A 23,759-nucleotide genomic window follows, 5' to 3' on the forward strand; every position below is an offset into this window, starting at 1 on the left:
GTTGATTATGTAATACTAGATATGAATTGTAAAAGCTCAATAATAAAAAAGCAGCCTGCATTCTTGGGCTCAGGGACATTCTCCCGTTGGACGCAGCTCCCCGCCCTGCCACACTCTTTCTCCTTTAGCTTCTCTCCTCTCTGTTGTCCTCAGCGCTGCAGGACAACTCCAGGAAAATTTCAGATTCTCCTTCGTATAGGCCAGGGCAGTTCTCTCTTTCCCTGACCCACTCATTGTGTTTGCCTGGGGATCGTGTCTCCTTCAATCAGTAGAGCCTGTGTGGAACACCTTGGGATTTCTCCAGAACAGAAGCTTCAGCTTGGGAGCCAACCCAACCCCTGCAGCACCCAGAATAGAGCAGCCAGGGCTACAGGAAGCAGCACCTGCATCTGCTGCTCACTCCCAGGCAGCACATCCGGGACCAGCCCCAAACAGCAACCTCCTGCGGGAGACTAATGCGGGCTGCTGCTTTCTGCTGTGCTTACTTCATTCTCTGTTTGTTCCAAAGTAACTGCAGAAGGCCACCAGACACATGCACATTGCTCAAGGGGTGGCGCTGGGACACTCTGGGTCACCCTGGGTCCTAGCGCCTGGGATTGATCCCACCTCAGCAGTGACCTGGGTTCCTACTAATGTACTCCTGGAGGGTGGCAGGTGATGGCTCAAACCTTGTGTCTGTGTCATCCACAGGGAGATCTGGATGAAGTTCATGACTTCTGACTTTGGCCAAGCCCAAGTGTAGCTGTTACAGGCATTGTGGGGCAGTAACCAGAAGATGAAGGATTTCTCTCCTCCGTGTGTATGTGTACATATATAATATGAATCTCTCTCTACCTTTTATGATAAAATGTTAAAAATAAAATGCTGAAAAGAAGGCCCGGCGCGGTGGCGCAAGTGGTTAAGGTCCTCGCCTTGCACGCCCAGGATCCCATATGGGCGCTGGTTCTAATCCCGGCAGCCCTGCTTCCAGCTCCCTGCTTGTGGCCCGGGAAAGCAGTCGAGGATGGCCCAAAGCTTTGGGACCCTGCACCCATGTGGGAGACCCGGAAGAGGCTCCTGGCTTCGGACCGGCATAGTATCGGCCATTGCGCTCACTTGGGGAGTGAATCATCGGACGGAAGATCTTCCTCTCTGTCTCTTCTCTCTGTATATCCGCCTTTGCAATAAAAAAAAAAAAATGCTGAAAAGAAATGACATTGAGGGTACACTAGTACTCCAAGATAGCATCAGTCATGGATGTCAAACTCACAGAGCTGCCAAGCTGCATCCTGATGCAGGATTTCACCCGTGAAGGCATCACTGGAGAGTTTCAAAAAGGCTACTGCAGGTGTTACAAGTACATCAACATGAAGAAGGGAAGCATCGCCCATGTGAACATGGTGCTAATGGGCTACATGCTTTTCAGCAACTGTCTTTCATACAAGGAGCTCAAACAAGAATAGTGAAACAAGCACCACTGAAGGTGCCAGTGTGGAAGGCGCACCCTGTATTCCTGACACAGGCCTTCTGGACCCACCTGACCTCCAAGAGGAACTCCATCGTCAATGAATTCTTTCAAACCATAACAGATCTAGATGGGTTAAAAATGACATTGAACTTGCTATAATTCTGCTGCTTTGACTCCACAGGCCACCGCATTTAGAAATGGGGTTGTCAGAACTATCTGAATGGGGTTAATGTGTGGGGAAAAGTAACAATTGTCAAATCAATAAATCAGACCTCAGAGATGTCCAGTGATAGATCCAGGATCCAGTGATAGATCCAGGATCCAGATTATAAGATTTATTTGTAATATTCAAATGACAAAATGACCTACTCATCTGGGGGAGGGGAGAACAGTAATAAGATATCAGTTCATGCAGCTTGATGGATGATTATCAAAAGATGAGAGATAAGGGCCAGGGTTGCATAGTGGGTAAAGCCTCTGCCTGTGATGCTGGTATCCTATTCAGATGCTACTTCGTGTCCCGGATCCTCTGCTTCTGATCAGCTCCCTGCTAATGCTCCTGGGAAGGCAGTGGGAGATGACCGATGTGATTGGGCTGCTGCACTAATGCGGGAGACCTAGAAGAAGCTGCTGACTGCTGGCAGCTAGCTGCTGGCTCCAGCCACTGCAGCTCTTTAGGAGGTGAGCAAAAGATGAAACAATATGTCTCTCTTACCCTCCTCTCCTCTCTCCCTCTTCTCTCTCTCTCTCTGTAAATCTGTCTTTTAAATAAATAAGTTTTTCTTTTCAAAATGAATAACATCATTTGCAGCATAATGCATAGAGCTGAAAAACATCTATGCTAAATGAGAGAAGTCAGACGTGGAGAGACAGATGTCTCCTGTTCTCCCTTATATGTGAACACTAAACAAACAAGGGCCCACACTTGGGATAACAAGCTGAGCTGCTAATCTCACATGGGCACCACTTCGAGTCCCGGCTGCTCCGTCTCTCATCCAGCTTCCTGCTGTGTCATGGAAAGTAATGGAAGATGCCCAAGTGCTTGGATCCCTGTCACCCACGGGGGAGAGCTGGATGAAGGCTCAGGCTCCTGACTCTGGCCTGGTCAGTGTCAGCCTGTGCAGCTCTCACTCTCCCTGTGTAACTCTGCCTTTCCAATACAGAAATAAATCTTCAAAACATAAAGAGAAGATAGTGTACTGAAAAGGACATGGAAATCATAATCGACCATATTGATCAGTACACACTGCACACATGCATTAAAATGCCACAGTTTATAGAAACACATACAGTAATCATGCATGTGTAGATCAGGATACATGGGACTTAACATCCCAATTCTGAGTGTGAGGCTGGCCTACCATGGATTCTGGATCAGGACGTTAAGCATGTTGCAGTTCCATTGTTCCCTCTGTCTGACACCCACCAGCTCTGGAAAAGCCATCTGCCTTGGCACACACAGCCCTAAGGAAAGGACCCGAGGCCAGGCTGTCTGATCTTCTAGTGGCCCCTGCACCCCTGGGCCGTTGCACACATCCCTGTATTCAATCAACTGCTGATGTAGATGCCACTGGGAATTGATTTTTTCAAATGCAATGAAGGTCTCCATCAGTTGGCCCTGAGACGGGGTTACTCTGGGTTGGACTGGCCCGTCTGGGGAGCCCTTTAAAGGACCGGGTCCTCGCTGTGCGCAGATTCACATGTTTGTCCCTCTCTGTCTGTGACAGCCATTCTGACAGGGCCAGGGGTCATCTCCTTGGGGTCTTGACTTGCATTTCCCTGAGAGCTGGTGCTGTCGAGCATTTTCCATATAGTGATCATTTCTAGTTCTTTCAAGAACTGCTTATTAGGCACTATGCCCATGTCCTAACTGGACTGACTGGTTTGGTTGTTTTGGTTTATTTTGGTTTTAACAAATGCTGGCACAGATGTATGCCGGAGTCCAGCTCCAGCTGAGTTTGGAACTCGCGAAGGATGCGTGGATGAGGCGCAAAGAAAGAGACGGACCACTAGGACTTCATCATCATAATGGACTATGCGGGAAAGCTGTCTGCTTTATTTATACACAATCAGTCAAACTCTGTCTCGGGCTTTTTACGTCACAGTCAAGTGGGTGTTTCCAAAGATAACTCTGCCGTTTGTTTCACCTAAGGCTAGGTTGTTATTCACCTGGCACTTGGCACCTGGCACCTGGCGCCTGGCTAGGAAAAGGTTTTCAATAGATGGTGCATATCAGTCAGTAACACATTCCTACCACGATTACTCTACAGCTTTGTCTTGAGACAGTCAAGGAAGGAAGAACTTCACAGGCGGCACTAAAAGATCAAAGAAAGAAGGAAAGAATAGATTCCACTACACCTGAAGACAGAACACCCTTGATTATCATAGGATCAAAAGGGGAGTTAGCACCCTTGATTAGCATATTGCCACAGGATGCAGCCATAACAGCAATAACAGCTTTTTGGCTAAAAAAACGGCAACAGCAACATCAGCTTCTAAGCTCCTATTGATATTTAACAGTAACTCTGCAGAAGCAGACAATGCCTAAACAGATTACAGAAATCTCAGTGGGGTTGTCCGGTGTCCATGCAAAGGGAGGTGGAGCTGCATTCAGGTGTTGTAGAGACATCCGCCGGGCCTTGCCACACAGCAGGAAGATCCTTGCGGCCCTGCCTGCAAAGGAACGATACTCTTCACACCTTCCTGTCTTCCACATCCATCACACGGACCCCAGCAGATGTAGAGAAAGGGAAAATTGTATACAATGTTATCAGGAATGTAAATTAATGCAACCATGGTGCAAAACAATGTAGAGATTTTTTTATTTATCTTAAAATTGCAGCTTCCATATGATCCAGAAATCTCACTCCTGGACACACAACAAAAGACCTGAACTCATTGTCACAATGGAACCTGCTCCACTGCTTACAGCAGCACTGCTCACAATGGCCAAGATTTGAAATCAACTAAGATGTCCATCATCAGATGAATGGATAGAGAAAATATGGCATAAACACACAATAGAATATTATTCAACTACCAAAAGAGTCAAGTTCTCTCATGTGCACCCAAATGGTTGAAACTGGAGGACATCATGCTGAGTGAAATGAGCCAGACACTAAAACAAATACCGCACGCTGTCTCATGTGGGAGCTAAAAATTTAAACAGTAAACCTTCCCTCTGAACACAGAATGTTATGACTGGAGGCCAGAGAAGAAGAGGAGTTAAAGGAGTTGTTACCAAGATAAAGAGAGGGACTGAGAGTGGGAGGGGTTCAGTGTCAGGCATGACATCCCCTCAGTTCCTGACTCTGAGGACCCTGGGACAGGTAGGTGGGTGCCCTGGCTGTGGGAGCTGCACCCCACTGAACCCTGACCTCTGTCCCACAAACAGGACTCTAGGCCTCCACCTGAAAGGAGCTGGACTCTGCCCCAAGCTCCAAGGAGGCTGGAGGAGGACTCCAACCTCAAGAGGACAGCTCAGCTCTGTGAGAGCCTGCCCAGGAGCACGGCCACACCAGGCTTGGACTCTGACCAGGGGATGGGAACAGGGAGGAGTGTGGTTCTGAGCACCCAGGTGTGGTAACCTGTGATGCAGGAATGGAAAGCTAGCCATACCTGGGTCCCAGTGTGCACCTGACATCCCAGGAAGTGTCATCCTTGTTGGAGGGATTCGTGAACTCTGGTGAACACTCCTCCCATGAGACAAAACCTTCCCTAATGTTTGTTGCACTGGTTTTTATGCTTGTCACATGATGCAATTAAACACTAATACAATCTTATTTGGCTCTTTGGATTAATTGAGTGCCTTTTGTCAGCATGTATCTCTGTGTGCTGGGGTTACAGCTTTGACCAACAGCCCTAAGTCTGTGCTTATGGGCCTACATTCTAGAGGTTTCTCTAAAGCGAGATGGAGCCATTTCAGTGAGTTACCTAACAGTCTACTTGTTTATATGAAAGGCAGTGTCAGGGAAGGCACTGTGGCGCTGGGTAGGTTAACCACCCCAGATGAGAGCACCTGTGTGACTCCTGACTGCCCTGCTCGCTGCTAGCTCACCTGGGAAAGCAGGGCAAGATGGCCCATGTGCTTGGGTCCCTGCAACCACAAGGAGACCTAGATGGAGCTGTGGGCTCTGGCTCCAGCAGAGGACACAGCAACACTTGGAGAGTGATTCATCGAGTGAGAAATCCCTTAATTTCCGATGCCTTCCCAGGTACATCAAGAAGAAGGTGGATGGAAGCAGAACAGCCTGGACTCCAAGAAGCCCCGGGATATGTGGTGCTGGCCTTGCAAATGACATTTAACTCACAGCACCACAGCAAACGCTGCTGCTGGGCTGTTTTCATGAAGCAATGATCCCCCTGACTCACATCAGCGAGGCAGCTGACCACAGCAGAAATGACGGTCCCTGGGTGGCAAAAGAGCGACCATGCTAGGGCCCTAGTTCAGGACTGAGAGGGGGGTGGGAGAAAAGGCAATTATAAAGGAAGAGCTAAGAGGAGGTGAGGACAGGGGCAGAAGTCTGGGTGGTTTTTTTTTTTTTTAAGATTTATTTCTTTTTAATAGAAAGTCAGATATACAAAGAGGAGGAGAGACAGAGAAGAAGGGTTCACTCCCCAAGTGGTCACAAACGGCTGGAGCTGAGCCAATCCGAAGCCAGAAGTCCAGAGCTTCTTCTGGGTCTCCCATGGGATCTAGGGTCACAAGGCTTTGGGCCTTCCTAACTGCTTTCCCAGGCCACAGGAAGGGAATGAGATGGGAAGCAGAGTTGCCAGGATTAGAACAGGCTTCCATACGAGATCGAGGCACGTGGAAGACAGAACTTTAGCCTCTAGACCACCACACAGGGCCCAGAGCTCAGGATTCTAAAGCAGCAGGTGCTCAGGTATCAACATGCTGTGTCCTGAATATTAACATGAACCTTCACAGAGCCCAGCTGGGATCCCAGCATTCTGTATTTAATGCATCCTGTGGGGCTGCCTGAAATCTAACGTACTCCTGATGTGAATCAAGTTGAACAATAAAACACGCACAGGCCTAGATATAATCATAAAAATAGACAAATAAAAATGGACAATCCGGATCAGGTCTCTCAGGATCCCTCAGCCAGCTCCGGACCTATCCTCAGGGAGGAGACATCACTTAGGCCTGGGCAGCCGGGCACAGGGTCAGGGCACAGTCCTGGGCACAGGACTGGCCCTCAGGGTCTCAGTCCCAGGGCGGGTCTGGGCCAGGGAAGCAAGTGCAGGGGAGTCCCCACCTCCTCCAGGGTCACTTCCCCTCTCACAGCCTGAATGAGCTGCTTCTGCCCGGACACTCGTGACGCGGGCACACCTCACACTCCCATTGAGCGGGCGGTTTCCAGAGGAGCCAATCAGCGCCGTCCGGTCCCGGTTATAAAGTCGGCTGCGAGCGAGGCTTCAGGATCAGACTCCTCTCAGCCCTCCAGGATGGGGTCCATGGCGCCCCGGACCCTCCTCCTGCTGCTCGCGGGGGCCCTGGCCCTGACCGAGACCCGGGCGTGTGAGTGCGGGTCGGGAGGGAGACGGGCTCTGCGGGGCAGGAGCGAGGGGAGCGCGGAGGGGACACAGGACCCCGGGGGCCGCCTCTCCCAGACCTCACACCCCCTACACCTCGCCATCTCACCGACCCCGGCTTATTCAAGACCCTCCCTTCTCCTCGCCGCCTCATCTCGCGGTCCCCACACTTCCTTAGTCTCCGCCCCAACCCAGCTCCGCACTCCTCGGTCCCAAGTGTCCCGCTCCGGGCGGGGTCGGCCCTGGTCTCAGCCCCTCTCTCCCCCAGGCTCGCACTCCCTGACGTATTTCCACACCGCCGTGTCCCGGCCCGAACTCGGGGAGCCCCGCTTCATCACCGTGGGCTACGTGGACGACACGCAGTTCGTGCGCTTCGACAGCGACGCCGAGAACCCGAGGAAGGAACCCAGTGTGCCGTGGATGCAGCAGTTGGAGCCCGAATACTGGGAGCGGGAGACACAGATTTCCAAGAAAAACGCACAGTTTTACCGCGATGGACCTGAACACCCTGCGCAGCTACTACAACCAGAGCGAGGGCGGTGAGTGACCCGACCCTCCCCACGTGCGCCCAGGGCGCTCCGGGTCCCCGGGGCCGAGGTCCCCCACCCCGAGACTGCGCGCCCCGCGGAGACCCTCGGCGGGAGGAGCCCGCGGGACACGCCCTGGTTTCGCTTTTCGGTTTTGGCCGAAATCCCCGCGGGTCGGTGAGGGCGGGGCGGAGCTGCGTGGCCAGGGCTGACCGCGGGCGGGACAGGCTCTCACACCATCCAGAGGATGTACGGCTGCGAGGTCGGGGCGGATGGGCGCCTCCTCCGCGGGTACAGCCTCGACGCCTATGATGGCAAGGACTACCTCCCCATGAATGAGGACCTGCGCTCCTGGACCGCGGCCGACATGGCAGCTCAGATCACCAAGCGCAAGTGGGAGGCTGCTGGTGATGCTGAGCACTACAGGGCCTACCTGGAGGTCACGTGCGTGGGCTGGCTGCGCAGATACCTGGAGATGGGAAAGGACACTCTGCAGAGAGCAGGTGCGCGGGGCTGGGAGGGGCCGCCCTCACCCACCTCCCCCGGGGCTGGGGCAGCAAGGAGGGGAGGAAAGTGGGAGCCAGGCCAGCGTCCCCGTCTCCACCTCGGTTTGGGGTTTGTGGTTCAGAGCCAGACACCCACTGTTCCCTTAGGAAAGGAGGGACCTAGGGAAAGATGGGGGGAAGGCACAGAAAATTCTGGAAAGAACTCTCTTTGTGCCCTGGACTCCACCAAGATTTTGTGAACCATGACCCTTCCCAGGCCAGTCTTCACCCTGGAGCCAGTGAACTGGGAGGTTTCATTCCAGGCTATCTTCCACTCAGAGACCTGGGCACTCCTACCCTAGTCAGATACCTGATTCTAGAACTTTCCAAACACTAGATTACCACATTGTCGCATTGTCTTTATCCAGGCAGGGTCAGGGTTTTGACCTCCTCCACCACCCCATTTCCCCTGTCCACTCTCAGGAAGGTCACTGAGTGTAACTTTAGTGTCAGGGGAAGAACATGAAAGGCCTGAATTGTCCACATCTTCCCTCAGACCCACCCACAGCACATGTGACCCACCACCCAGTCTCTGACCAGAAGGCCACCCTGAGGTGCTGGGCCCTCGGCTTCTACCCCAAGCACATCACACTCACCTGGCGCCGAAATGGGGAGGACCTGACCCAGGACACAGAGCTGGTGGAGACCAGGCCTGCAGGGGATGGAACCTTCCAGAAGTGGGCAGCTGTGCTGGTGCCTTCTGGAGAGGAGCAGAGATACACATGCCACGTGGAGCATGAGGGGCTGCCTGAGCCCCTCACCGTGAGATGGGGTAAGGAGGACGGAAGGATGGAGTCTCCAGCAAGGGTGGGAATGAGCCCTGGGGTCAGAGCTCCTTATTGTCCCTTCCCCTCTCAGAGCCTCCTCGGCCCACTGTGCCCATGTGGGGAGTCATCGCTGGCCTGGTTCTCCTGGCAGCTGTGCTCATTGGAGCTGTGGTCACTGCTGTGATGATGAGGAGGATTCGCTCAGGTAGGGCAGGGTGAGGGCTGGGTCTGAGTCTCCTGTCCCCAGAGAGAAGGTCTCCCTACCCCGTTTCTGGGAAGGACTGTGCACACACACCTGCACCCCTAGCTGAGACCCTGGGTGCTCACACTGGCTCTAGTGTAAATCTTGAATGAAGGTGGAGGACAGACACTCCACGGGGATGACACTGCTCATGGGGACCCAAGTTCCAGCAGCCCCAGGTCAGGGGGAGGTCCCAGCTGAGGACACACCTCCAGGAGAGGCACCTCCTGACCCTGTCCTGGGTCTTGAATCATAGTTCTAGAAACTTCTCTGATATGAACCAGTCCTGTGGCCCTGCCTTCTCCCTGCCTCTCACTGGATGTTTTCTCTCACAGGTGGGGAAGCAGGGAGCTACACTAGGGCTGCAGGTAAGCACTGGGGTGTGTTTTGGGGTGGGGGAGTCCCCAAAGCCCTTGCCCTAGTCAGGTGCCCCTGGAGGTGCTGCCCACCCACCCTGTAGCTCCTCCCTCAGTCACACCCCCGGGACTCTCACCAAGTCCTGATTGGTTCTCCCAGGTGGGGACAGTGCCCAGGGCTCTGACTGCTCTCTCACAGCTTGAAAGGTGAGACCTGGAGTTTCTATAGGGGGAATTGGCTGGGGCCAAGAGATACAGAGGGACTGCGGGATTCCTTGCATTTGCACATTGTCTCTTTTTTAAAAAGATTTATTTTTATTGCAAAGCCAGATACATATGGAGAGGTACGACAGCCTGGCTCTGCCGGGAGCAATCAGTCCGAAGGGAGCAGGACCCCAGGAACGGTTGGCAAGGATTCTGCAAGTGACAGACATGACAACTCAAGGCAATTGTATCTGAAGGCATTTTGCAAAAGCAAGGCATCAACTTATATGCAATAGATTATTGCAAAGGGACATTTGCTTGGTTTATTCATGTGGTTATATTTCTACAATTATTCCAGAGAAGTAAGTGGGACTGTTGAGGAAAGATTGTTCTCTAATAGCCTGGTGACAGACTGCAGTTCCTGTTTCTTGTGGACACAATTTGGCACCAGCTGCAGTTTTAATCATTAAGTGGTTAGCTCTCATGTGCCTTGTGCCTTACATTAGTTTTAATATTAACCTGTCTATATTTCTTAGTTTTTCTTCCTGTATGGTTTTTTAAGCTATAGCTCTCTTCTATAATCTTCTTTTTAGAAATCCTCAAAAACAGTCCCGGGTAGATTTATTAAAGCTAGTGACTTGATAGTTTTTCTCTCACATTGCTTGTAATCCTTGTCCTGTCTCCTGTCAGAAGGCTTCATAGAACTATAAAGGAACGAGGAATCAAGATGGCGGAATAGGGTAAGGACACGTTTAAACGGACGGAGAAGCATTTAACCAGAATGAAGCAGAGAGGACATATTTCAGGAAATACGAAAGGACAGAACAACAGCAGAGGGGTACCTGGAGACTGACAGACACAGGAAAGCAGCGGGCACAGCAGTGTGGTGTTGCAGTGAATTATATTCCTGCACGGCGATCTAAACTCCACCAGCAGCCGGAACTCCACCAGCAACCAGGTGGGAGGGGACTTTGGGAGCTTGGGAGGTGAACCCAGACGGGGAACTCTCTGTCCTGCTGGTCCCTTTTATTTGACCAGGAGCAGAGACAGAGCAGCAGGTCCCAGGCAGGCAGTGCGAGAACAGAGTGGATTTCATAGCCCAGTCAGCCCCCTAGAGCTGAATTGTTCGCCGTTTTGCCTAAGGAGGAAAGGGCAAGGGAAAGGACTGAGCATGCTCTGAGAGGGAGTGAGCTCATTTCTGACTCGGTGAACTGCAACAACGTGGCATTCTACGGGTTCCATCCAGGGCAGGTCTGGGTAGCCCTCGGATCTGTCAGCCAGCAGATCAAGAACTGTTGTGGTAGCACGTTGGGAGCCATTTTGCGCACTGTGGCAATAGCTTTGGGACTGCAGGGACAACAGTGAACTGCACATGGCTGAGCTCGTGAGAGCTTGCTGAGTCCCGCAGGAAAATAATACCAACTGTGGCATCGTACCGGTCAAAACAGGTCCGTGTGGCACCCAGACCTAACATCCAACAAGTTCTGACAAGATTAGCGCCACCAACAACCTAAGTAGATAGGACACCTGGTGTCTCTTTAATCCTGGAACCCACTCCAACCGGAAGTGGGAGAAAGGTTGCAGAGACAACAGTGCAGCCTCAGCACGGTATCAGGAGGTGGAGAGTGGTGAGTCAAAAGCTGGGCTGTGGAGACCACGGTGAATATCTGACATAAGAACCCAGACCTGGAACTCGCTGGAGGTTGTGGCACAAGTGGCTGCAAGCAAAAAGTTTGTGTACCAACTGCAATAAGTAAAATTGCATTGTAGACCTGTGGGTGATATAGCTTAGAAACCTGCCCCAAGAAGAAGACTCTGCTAACCAGAAGTACAATGACCAAGAGCAAAAGAAGAGACAAAGGCACAATGAATATTACTGAAAACTCCCCTGCAAAGGAGCAAAACCCTATGCCAACCTCAGAGTTAACTGAGGAAGACATTGAGAAAATGGGGGACACAGAATCCATAAGACTCATTTTAAAGATTCTGGTCAAAAATGAGAAGTTAATGCAAGAGTTCAAAGAATTTAAGGAAGCAGTAAAGGAAATCAAGGCTGGTATATCAGAATTTAAGAACACAGTAGAGCAAATTACAAGTACAGTGGAGAGTCTCCAAAATAGAATGAAGCAAGCAGAAGAAAAAATCTCAGAATTGGCAGATATCTCCTGTCACCAGGGGGAAGCAAACAAAAAGCTGGAACCAGAGCTGGATCAGGCCAAAAAAAGTATTCAAGAATTGAAAGACACTATTAAGAGGCCAAATATAAGCGTTATGGGAGTCCCGGAAGGTGCAGAAAGAGAAGCTGAGTTTGCAAATGTATTTAAGGAAATAATCAAGGAAAATTTCCCTAATCTGGAGAAAGAATTGGGAAACAAGATCCAGGAGGGACACAGAACTCCCAACAGGCTTGATCAAAAGCGATCTTCACCGAGACATATGATTATCAAGCTCTCTTCAATTGAACATAAGGAAAAGATCCTTAAATGTGCACGTGAAAAACATCAATTGACATATAAAGGAAAGCCAATTAAGCTCACAGGAGATCTCTCACATGAAACTCTACAAGCAAGAAGAGAATGGAGTGACATATTCCAGATACTAAAAGAAAAAAAATTGTCGGCCTAGGATAACATACCCTGCAAAGCTTTCTTTCATCTTTGAAAATGAAATAAAATTCTTCCATAGTAAAGAAAAGCTAAAAGAATTTGCCTCTTCCAAACCTGCTCTACAAATTATACTTCAAGATGTTCTCTTGACAGAGAAGAGGAATAGCACCTACCAAAACCAGAGGCAAACGGGAAGAACATCCCAGTAAAATGACAACAGAAGACTAAATCAATGAACAACCCATTCCTAAAATGACAGGACCAAAGTACCACCTATGTATATTTAACTCTGAATGTAAATTGCTTAAGCTCAATCAAACATCATAGATTAGTAGACTGGATTAAAAACAAAACCCATCTGTTTATTGTCAGGAGGAGACACACTCCAACAAAGATCAGCAAAAACTGTATCACATGGGTTTTGTTGTTTTCTGTTGGTTTCATCTCTTCAAAACATTTTCTTCTGATTAAATCATTCAATGACTCGTAGATCATACAGTGGCATCATTTTCTTCAAGAAGGTTCTTGATTTTCACTTCTTCAGCTACATGTTATACATTTAATAGCATGTTGTTTAACTTCTTGGTGTTGTTAATTTCTTTTTTCTCCTGGAAGTTGATTTTGTTTTGTGGCTCTTCATTTAAGGGAAGGTATAGTAGTTGTGTAATGGAGACTGTCATATCTAGTAACATGTCATTTAACTTCATGGCATTGTAAATTTCTATTTTTCTTTCTATTGTTGATTTTGTATCATGACTTTTCATTTAAGGGAATGTACAGTAGTTATGTAATAGAGACTGTCAACCAGATGTGAGGATGCAGTGTGGTCGGCATCTCTGTTTCCAGACAAAGATGGACTTACAGTGAAACTGTTTATATTATATTTTGACAATAGGATTCTGGACTCTCTGCCATTGTCCATGCCTGCAATGATGAACATATGACTGAGTATGAAGAACTATATGTTAATAATGATACAAAAGAACTGGGGGCGGGGAGGGATTTGGGGAGGGGATAGGAGAATATGGAACTGTATCGTAAAATGATAGCAATAATAATAAAATGTGAAAAATAAAAAAAAATTTAAAAAAAACCCACCAAAATCTAAAAAGAAAAAAAAAAGAACTATAAAGGAACATTGAGCCTTTGCTGCACATAAATAATATTATTCCAGCCATAAAGATAAGAGCAAAAAGAGTACAGCCAGGAATGCCAAGACCACTAGAGATGCAGCCGAATCCAGGAGGCATCCTTCCCTGAAGCTTCTGCCTCGGCCTGGTGATTTCTCACACAGGCTCCACTGGAGGTAGCATGACCGAGAGGAAGATCTTCCGTCCGATAAATCATGCCCCAAGTGACCACAATAGCCAGAGCTGTGCCGATCCAAAACCAGGAGTCTTCTGGGTCTCCCATGTGGGTACAGGGTTACAAGGCTTTGGGCTGTCCTTGACTGCTTTACTGCTTTCCCAGGCCACAAGCAAGGAGCTGGATGGGAAGCGGGACCACCGGAGTTAGAACCAGCGCCCATATAGGATCCCAGCATGTTCAAGAAGAGGACTTCAGTGGCAAGGCCATGGAGCCTGCCCGCATTTGCACATTTTCAGGTGTGCCGGGCTGTTTCTGACCCCATGTACATTGACCTCAATTTCTTACCTTGTTTCTATAGTGTGAGACAATTGCCTTGTTTGGGACAGAGGGAAAGAACCTTGCTCAAGTCCTCATCCTTCTGTCTTCAAAAGCCCCACCCTCCCTTCCTGCAGTCATCTATGTTGCTGTGGGCACAGTGTGATGTGGGAGCCTGGTCCTCCCAGCCCAGCATGGACACCTCCGACTCTGTCTCAAGGCAGGTGCAAATCTGAACAGCAAATCATTTTTTCCAATTCCAATATGAGTGGCTCATGAGAAAATTATAAGAAAATTCCAAAAATTTCAGAGAAAATAAACAGAAGCACCAAGAACCTTCCAGAAGCCATGTGTCTGCTGTGTTGACTACAGGTGTGACAGGAGAGGCAGGGGAGACCTGCATAAGGGCAGGGCTGTGCCCAGGTGGTCCCAAGCCCATCAGTCTATGTCGTGGTCACTGCCAACCCATCTCAGCTGCCCCAGTGTCCTGGTCTGTCTGGTAAGACGTGCTTACCAACACCTTCCATCACAGGACTCAGCCATAGTTAGGCTGGCCTTGTCTCTGGGACCTGAGGTAGTGGAGGCTGGCCTAGGTAGGGCCAGTCAAAGCTCACACTTGAGTTCAACCCCGGGCTCCCATCCTCCTGTGTTCATTTTATTCCTTAGTATGATTGGTTAATTGCACCTGCACTTCCTGTGTGTGAACTCTAGTGGCCTTCACCTCTGTGTGTGCAGGAAGCAGTGTGGGAGGGAGTGTGACAGGAGGACAGAGGACACTTGTGAGAGAGTACAGGCTGCATAGACAACAGAGGAAGAGGATACCACTCTGCAGTGACCACAGGCAGCCTCTGTCTCAGGCTCCACTAATGAACTACAGGGTCTGGAAGGGGCAGGTGCAACATGCTGATCACTTAGCTCTCATTACTATGGGTCAGACCCAGTGCTGGGCAAGGTGGTCCAGAGTGGGTGTGAGGGCCAGGTCAGATGGCTTTCTCACCACCATGGCCAGTGTGCACTGCCCTGAGTTGGTGACCCTGAGGAAGGTGGGAAGGACACAGTGAGTCACCAGCAAAAGTGTCTGAGCAGGTGCTGTGCTGGAAGGGGATGATCAGTGCAAATGCCCTGGGCAGGAGTGAGTCTGCACACAGAGCAGGGAGCTGTCAGGAAGGCTGAGTCAGGCATCACTACCCAGCATGCCATGCACACCCTGGAAGGCTCAGCCCTGATTCTGACTGAGGTGGGAGCCACGAGACAGCTCTGAGCAGAGCAGGGATGTGTGCACCTTCTCCTGTCCAGGAACCACCCTGGCTGCTGTGTGAGGACAGGGCTGAGAGACTGTGAGGCTGGAGACAAAGCTCTAGGGCCTCCTGCCATGTCCAGGCAGGGATGCCAGTCACTGTGTGAGTGTGGGCATCGGCAGAGTTGGAGAGATGAGGTTCTGAATCCTTCTGCAGATGGATGCACAGCACTTCCTGTGGACTGCCTCCAGGGAATGAGAAGGAGGAGGCAAGGATGGACACCCAGGGCTTCAGGCTGTGCCAGTGGGGGAATGGCATTACCAAGAGAGAAGGGCGACCTGGGAGGGTGGATCCCAGGAGGGGCCACCCAGACATTCAGTGCAGGAGCAGTGAGAGCAGGAATGTTGGTGAGAAGTGACACTGAAGGGCTGGCAGTGACCACGAATCAGGGGCTAAGGGGAAATATCTGTGTGGGAAACACACTGTGGACGTGGCTCCATATGGACAACAGTTGCAGTCAGGAGTGGAGATGGGGCACCCAGGGAATGAATGGCTGTGATGAGAGCCCGAACAGTACCAAACCCTGGACTTGCAGAGCTAAGTGAGGAAAACAAGCCCATGGCCCAAGCAGCTGCAGGAATGAGGTCACTGTGAGAACCAGGGACCACAGACGTGCTGAGAGGATCACTTGAGCATTGAGAGGCTGATAAGTCTGGAGTGCACAGGGAATCTGCATGTGACTCAGGTGGGTGCTGACATTGCCACCCCAGAGCACACTCTGGAGGCAGGAGGGGAGACAGGACTCTTACCCTGACTTCAGCCTCCCCTGAAGAATGGTCACGTGAGCACACCTGGGTCTTGAGCCTCATACAGTGAGGAGCTGCTCTGAGTGCAGGTGGCCCAGCTTAGACTGGTTTCACTTAGGATCTTCCAGGCTCAAAAGGTAGGAAACAAATTCACCCAGTTCTTAATCACACCTCCCCCGACCTCTGACCTGTAGGGTATTGTGCTGGGCAGTGGTACCAGGCAGGGCAGAGAGTCCCAAGTCCAGACCCCACCCTCATCAGGCACCTTCCTGTTTAGCTGGGATGTCAGGGGGGAGGGGCAGTCACTGCACTCTCACCTTGTGATGTTTCAGCTCCCAGTGTTCACATCCAGACAGGGCACAGCCAAGGTCAAAGGCACCTGCATTCTCTGAGAGCCCCAAGATCAACCCAGCTGTCACCCACACTAGGCACACTAGGCCCATGAGCAGATAGCACCACAAGATGGGGGAGGGATCAGATAATTATTTTTATTTGTTTGAAAATTTGTCCATCCTTGTGAAAGGAGAGTGCTTCCCATCTCCTGGCCATTTCCCAAATGCTCACAGAGCTGGGAGTGGGGCAAGCCAAAGCCCAGAGCACAGAACTCTGTCCAGGCATCCTCATGCTTCATCTGCTTCCTCCGAGAGGGTGCACTGGTTGGAAACTGGGCAAAACATAGAACAAGGACTCCAACAGAGCACTGAGATGGGATCAGGTGTCCCACGCTGCATCTCCACCTCGGGTCTAGTGCAAATGCCTACATCCATGGTTTTCCATCAGGGTGGATATAAAGGAAAACACAGGATGTTAGAGACACACTGTGTCCTCTCTCCTGGTGGGGCAGAGCAGGAGGAAGGTTCAGGAAGAGCACACAGCTGAGAACATGAAACCTCCCAGGATCCTGCTGCCTCACATGGTGCCCCACACATTCTCACGCCTTGAAGCCCACAGTGAAATCCAGGAGTTGCTAAATTACCCTTCCCTTGGCTGTGTGACACTGTAGCTGACTGAAGGCAGAGGAAATGCAGAGAACCCAGTTGAGGCTGCACAGCCAGGAGCAGAATCCATGGCCTCACCCTGGGTGGTCCCAGCTGGGAACCACAGCCCTGCTGCTGGGCACAGAGGGCACAGCTCACACCCCTGACCCTGAAGTTGGACCAGAACCTGCACCAGGATTGCTGTCCCTGGTGCCCTGATTTTTACATTAGCGATGTCACTGACACGCTGTGGCTCCTGATGTTGTAGCTCTGAGGTGTGATAGAAATGCTTTTGTTGAGGCACGGTCTGGTGGCCCAGTAGCTAAATCCTCACCTTGCATCTTCTGGGATCTATAGGGACTCTGGTTCAAGTTCTAGCTGTTCTTTTTTTTTTTTTTTTTCCTCTTTTTTTTTCAAATTATATTTTTGACAATCTTTACATAGTTAATCAGGGTAAAATGGTTCAAGGGCTATAGGAAAGTAGGTAAGACTATTATTTCCATATTGTTTCCTTCATGTTTAAAGGGGAGGTATTAAGGGAGAAGGCCCACCCAGTTTCCCACCCTCCCCAGGTCCCGGATGTAGGGTATGCTCCGAGGTTCTGGCTCAAGTGGTTTTGATATTTCAACAGTTATGAATCGTTGCCAATCTTGCCACTCCAAACACTATGAGGTCTTTGAAGAATCCACTGATTGACATAGTCCATCACAGAGTCTCCATTTGCCCTGTATTTCACTGCCAACATATACCTGAGATGGTTGATTGACCTGTTCTGTCTTCTCTCTTTTCTTGGTTAGGGTTCTGAGTCCAGCATTTCGATTGGGGAGATCTCCAAAGAAACTTTGTCTGAGATGTTCTCAGACCAGATTCTTGTATGTATTAGCAAGTACAGGGCCCGGCGCAGTACATCGCCCCAATCAGCTGGTGGTTGCGATCACTGGATTAGTTTTGTTTTCAGCCCGACTTCCACTGGAACTAATGGGTGTTGCAGTTCAGCCTGGTTCTGCCCAGCACATACTCGGCCCTCGCATAAGCAAGTGGGAGCTTCAGCCTAGTTGGAGCGATCCGCAATAACCCCCACCAGACCTGCCCCCTACCCTGGTTTGCCAGTATGTGTAGCAATAGTCCAGTCTGTCTCACACCGCATTCCTCCCCAGCCCCTGTCCTGGTTTTCTTGCCCTCACATAGAAGTGGTAACCCAAGAGGGAGGAGCCCACTATTTCCCTCCCAGACCTCTCCCACTCCGGATTATGCACTCTCCAGATAGTTCTGTGGTTTGACTTGACAGAACTAGCCCCCAGTGCCAGCTTCTGCCAGTTAATGCTGTGGCTAAGCCCAAACAACCTTCACCCACTCTAATTTTGTTTGCACCAGTAGGAATAATCAGCCCAGCCCAGCTTTTCCCTGATCTAGCCACATGAGGCGTACAGGTGTTGTAGCCCTGCTTAGTCTGGTCTGCCCACATCCCAGCTCATGCTCTCCAGAGGGAGTAGCTGTCCAGCAAGGGACCCCCCCCCACCCGGAATCCCCCTGCCGGCTCTGCCCCCTCCCTTCCTGGTTCTCACACATGCTAGTTGGGCACTGCAGTCACATCCGGTACAGGCAACCTCACCTTGGCATTCCATATTGTGCACTAGTTTTTGTTGCAACCTAACCCAGCTCGACCCACTCTATTCTGGTGCTCGGATTTGCCAGTGGATGATGTGAACAGATTCAGCCTGGTCTGCCCCGAATCCATGCCATGTGTATGCCAGTGGGATAATTCCCATTGCCTGTTCTGGGCTGTTTCCTATTGTGTTTCTTGCGCTTACCTGCAGGGACTGTGTCCTGCCAGAGGAGTTGTCCAGGCTCCTCCATCAGAAACTCTCCCAATGCTAGATTTTGCGCATACCAGTGGGTCCATGAGCCAGCCCTACTCAGTTCACCTTCTGTCCTAGCAGGAACAATGGCTTTTCCTGACTGGTCTTCAACCCAAACTGGTTCTTACTGTTGGATGTTTCAGCCCAGCCATGGCTCGTCCATACCCCCATACAGCTCACACATGGTTCAATAGGGGTTGAAACCTAGCCTAGTCCATCCCACATCTCCCTTGGTCCTCCAGAGCACCAGAAGGTGTTGCAGTCTGGCCTGGCTTGGTGCATCCAATCCCAGTCCGCACTTATGCCAAGGGAGACTACAACTGTTTTCTGATCAGAACGCAACCCCCATTCCAGTTCACGCACCCCTTGATGAGAACCTCAACCCAGCTAAGTTTGTCCCCTTAGCTCCCCAATCAGGCCAGTTCCCAGCCATAGATCACACACATGCCAGTGGTTGCTCTGATTCAGCTTGGCTCAGCCTCTCACCTGTCCTGATCTCTGCCTTAGACACTGTGGTTTAGCATTCCTGGCTCACTCAGACCAGGAAGTGTAAGAGCCTAGCTCGCCGTGACCTGTGCTCCCTCCTGGTTTCTAGTTTTGCTTGTGAGCTAAGGTTTGCTCAGTCCTGCCTGGTCCACCCTGTTCCATTACCAATTGACACATTACAGAGCTGTTGGAGCTACTTTACCCGGCTTGTGCGACCCCCAGGTCTGGACCACGTATTCATAACAGGAACTATGACTCACCAGGGGAGTTTCCCAAGTCCCTCCACTTAATCCACTCCCAGACCAGTTCTCCTACATCATGTTTTAGCTGTTCTGCTTTCTGTCCAACATCCTGCTTTCGTCCAGGAAAAGCAGGAAAGGATGGCCCAAAGTCTTGGGACCCTGCACCCATCTGGTAGACCTGGAAGAAGCTCCTGCCTCCTGGCTTTGGATTGGCTCATCACTGGTCATTATAGCCACTTGGGGAGTGAGCCAGCAGATGGAAGGTCTTTTTCTCTGTATCTTCTCTCTGTAAATCTGCCTATCCAATTAAAAATAATTTTTTAAAAATCACAACATCAACGAAAGAACTAGAAGACATAAAACAATGGAAAAAGTATGCCAAGATCCAGGATTTGAAGAGTTAATATGATCAAATCATCCATGGTGCTTCAAGCAACTGCAGATTCAATTTGATCCCAATAAATAGATGGAGGGCTTTGTTCACAGAGACACAAGATCAAATAAAACTCCAGATTAGCAGGAGGTGAGAAATAGAGTCAGAGTCACATGAGTGAAAATGAAACCAAGACAAATGTGAATGATTAACCAAAATAAAAGCTGCTTTAAAAAAAAAAATAAGATAGGCAAATATTTAGCCAGACTAACAGCAACAACAAAATCTTTAAAAACCTCAAATAATTAAAATTAGAAATTAAAAAGGAGACATTAATGGCCCAGCACATTGCCTCACTGGCTAATCCTCTACCTCCAAGCACCTCCTTCCATATAGGAGCTTGTTCGTGTTCCAGCTGCTCCACCTCCCATCCAGCTCCCTGCTTGTGACTTGGGAAAGCAGAGGAGGATGGCTCAAAGCCTTGGGACCCTGCACCTGAGTGGGAGAGTAAGACGTGGCTCCTGGCTCTTAGCTTCACATCAGCTCAGCTATGGCCATTAAGGCACTTTGGAAGTGAAGCAGTTGATGGAAGTTATTTCTTTCTGATTCTCTTTTTATTCTGTAAAATCTGCATTTCCAATGAAAGAAAATCTTAAAACAAACACACAAATAAAACCAGAAGAACCTGGTGCTGTACCCAAGCGGCTAATGTCCTCACTGTAAGGACTTATTCCAATATCCCACCCTGGACCCTGCGCCATTTCTTCTTCCTCACAGCTCACAGAATTCGCGCCAGTCCAGCCCTCCACCAATCAGATGTAACCTGGCATTCCACCTGAGAATCCCACCCCCAATCTCCCAGCCCCTTCCCCAACCCCGCTCACTCACCAATCATCCCCAGGCATTCACCTGCAGGCACCAATCCCCTGGGGCCTTGACCTCAATCCTTCCGAATCCCCGCCCTCCACACCTGGCAGACAAAAAAAGGCCCCCAGATGGGGTTCTCTCTCTCTTGCTCTCTCTTCTCGGTTCCTCCCCCCGCTCTTCCTCTCTCCTCCTTCTTACCTCCCTTCCCTCCCCTTCCCTTGTTCCTGCCCCACTCGGTTTTCTTTCTCTCTCTCTCTCTCTCTCTCTCTCTCTCTCTCTCTCTCTTTTTCCTTGCTCTCACCCTCGTCCCCCTTTCCCCTTCCCCTTCCCCTATTCCTGCCCCGCTGGGATAAACTTCCTAAGATACCTCGTTGCGTCTGGTGTTTTCAGCTCACGGTAAAGAACCAGGTTACGAGAATTAGCTGCGCATAAAGTATCTTAATATCGTATGACCTAGAACTAGAACTCTTACACTGCTTTAAATAACTAACACTCACCTTGCATGACCAGAATCCCATATGGCCATCAGTTCATGTCCTGTTGGCCCCACTTTCCATCCAGCTCCCTACATGTGGCCTGGGAAAGCAGTCAAGGACAGCAAAAGATCTTGGGACTCTGCACCCATGTATGAGACCTGGAAGATGATCCTGGCTCCTAGCTTCAGATTGGCTCAGTTTCGATAATTGTGGTCACTTGAGAAATGAATCAGTGGACAGAAGATCTTCCTCTCTGTCTCTCCTCCTCTCTGTATATCTGACATTTACTGAAAAGAGAGAGAGAGAAGGAGCCATTACTGGTAATTCCCTAGAAACACAAAGAAACTGCTGTGATGATACCCTTTTGGGCGCTGGTTCTAATAGTCTGACATCTCCACTTCTAATCTAGCTCCCTGCTGATGGCCAAGGAAAGTAGCAGAATGAATTATATAATATATAATATATAAAAAGTACAATCTAAATATTAAATTAGAGACTGCCATCCCAGCCCCACAGTTCTCAATGGCCACAGGGCAACAGAGGAGGCTGAATACTTCGCTCCTCTGCAGTTGTGGCTGAGCTAACACATGAGGGCCCTGGCAGGGCTGACTCAGCAGCTGCTCTTTGCTTCACTACCTTCACATCTGGTCAGGGCTGTCATCTCCATAACAATGCTGGTCACAGCATCTAAACACCTGCACTCCTCACAGGTGGCTGGGACAAAGGACAGCAGATGGGCAAGCAGCAGACAGACTGCCCAGGCTGGGAAGGAGTGAACAGAGGGATAAGGCTTGGAGAGCTCCCACCTTCACTGAGGAACCTAGGAGCCCACAGGCTCCCCAGGGATAAATGAGCACTCCAAACCTGGGGACCTGGGGCTGCAACCACTGGCTGAGCTTGAGGCTCTGTCTGTTACAAGAAACTGATCCTGGTCAGCAGTGCCAAGTCAGCATAGAGTACACGTCTGAGGATGAAGGAAAGAGAAAGGTTCCCAGATATCAGCACAGCTCCTCGAAAATGAGGACATAGTAGGATGTGGGACACAGCTAAAGAGCAACAGGCATTCATTGGATAATATGAAAGCAGCAAAGATTGTGTAAGGGATGGGAACCTGTCCCAGGAAAACGGGTTTGCTGCAGCTACTTAAGCTCCTGCATGTGAAGCCTACATCCCAGAGCAGAGAGCTGGTTCACATTCTGACCTGCTTCTTCTGATCCAGCTCCTTGCTGCAGTGTCTGGGAAAGCAGCAGAAGACAGCCCAATCATTGGGCACCTGAAAGCTATGTGGGAAACCCATTGAGAGTTCTGAGTTCCTGGATTCAGTTTGGAACAGTACTAGCTTTTATAACCACTTATGGATTGTACAGCACATGGATAGTTCTCTCTCTCTCTCTCTCTCTTTCTCTCTCTCTCTCTCTCCACTCTTCTCTCAAATAAATTACTTGTTTAAAACTATCTCAGCATGATATCTTAAGTGGGGTATCTATCTGAGGTAAGAGGGTGAGGATCCCAGGGCGCTCACAGCTGGAATTGGTACCCTTCTACTGCGGGTCAGGCTGAGGGGATTTCCCTCTCACCTTCATCTGCATTAACAACAAGGTTAGTGAAAGTAGAATCAGCTGGACTCCCAAAAGCCCAGGATGTGTGATGCTGGCCTTGCAAGTGGCACTTATCTCACAGCACCACAACAAAGGCTGTGAGATGAGAGAGAGAGAGAGAGAGAGAGAGAGAGAGAGAGAGAGAGAGAGAAAGAGGTGGGGGTTGCAAGGCGGGTGGGGCAAGGATTGGGAGGGATTGAGCTTAGTCTCCCATGACTTCCTCAGGATGATTGGTAAGTGGACGGGGCTGGGAGACAGGCTGGGAGCTGGGTGGTGGCTGGGAGCTGGGTGGTGGGTGGTAGGATTAGGTGAAATGCCAGGTTACATCTGATTGGTGGACGAATGGAACAGAGTTTATTTTGTGAGGAGAAAAATGAGCCGGGTCCAAGGAGGAATGTTAGAATCACTCCTTACAAGGGGACCACAGGGAGAAGAGAAAATGACAGGGGGAGTGCTGAAAGGAGGTGAGGACAGGGCCCCAGAGTTCAAGACTCTAAAGCAGCAGGTGCCCAGAGTCCTGAACTCCGTGGTCTGTGTCCTGGTTTTTACAGAAATGTCCACAGAGCTTCACTGGGATCCCAGCATGCAGCATTTAATGCATCCTGCGGGGCTGCCTGACATCTAATGTACTCCTGATGTGGATCAAGTTGAACAATAAAACACGCACAGGCCTAGGCATAAATAATCATAAAAATAGGCAAATAGAAATGGGCACAACCTGATCAGGTCTCTCAGGATCCCTCAGCCAGCCCCGGGCCTATCCTCAGGAGGGGACATCACACAGGCCTGGGCAGCCGGGCACAGGGTCAGGGCACAGTCCCTGGTACCCGCCTGGCCCTCAGGGTCTCAGTCCCAGGGCGGGTCTGGGCCAGGGAAACAAGTGCAGGGGAGTCCCCACCTCCTCCAGGGTCACTACCCCTCTCACAGCCTTAGTGAGCTCCTTCGGCCCGGATACACGTGATGAGGACATAACTCGCACTCCT

At 50.2% G+C, this 23,759-nt stretch overlaps 1 protein-coding gene, 1 long non-coding RNA gene and 1 pseudogene across 2 annotated transcripts in view; 2 read left to right on the top strand and 1 right to left on the bottom strand.

Annotated features, from left to right (window-relative positions):
* The window catches only part of LOC121167129 (patr class I histocompatibility antigen, B-2 alpha chain-like), a 27,158-nt gene extending 13,232 nt beyond the window's left edge, over positions 1–13,926 (top strand). The window contains exons 7-8 of the mRNA XM_040996514.1: positions 9,582–9,628; positions 13,898–13,926. Of these exons, the coding sequence (XP_040852448.1) occupies positions 9,582–9,625 (44 nt within the window). The 3' untranslated portion in view covers positions 9,626–9,628; positions 13,898–13,926. The remainder of the gene's footprint in view (positions 1–9,581; positions 9,629–13,897) is intronic.
* Positions 6,870–9,043, top strand: LOC121167159 (annotated as a pseudogene).
* LOC121167186 overlaps positions 9,211–23,759 on the bottom strand; it is a 20,637-nt gene continuing 6,088 nt past the window's right edge. The window contains exon 3 of the long non-coding RNA XR_005885565.1: positions 9,211–9,309. This is a non-coding gene — a long non-coding RNA (uncharacterized LOC121167186). The remainder of the gene's footprint in view (positions 9,310–23,759) is intronic.

The sequence above is a fragment of the Ochotona curzoniae genome, unplaced genomic scaffold (assembly GCF_017591425.1).
Source record: "Ochotona curzoniae isolate NIBS_2020 unplaced genomic scaffold, NIBS_Ocur_1.0 contig_1221, whole genome shotgun sequence".
NCBI classification, from domain to species: Eukaryota; Metazoa; Chordata; class Mammalia; order Lagomorpha; family Ochotonidae; genus Ochotona; species Ochotona curzoniae.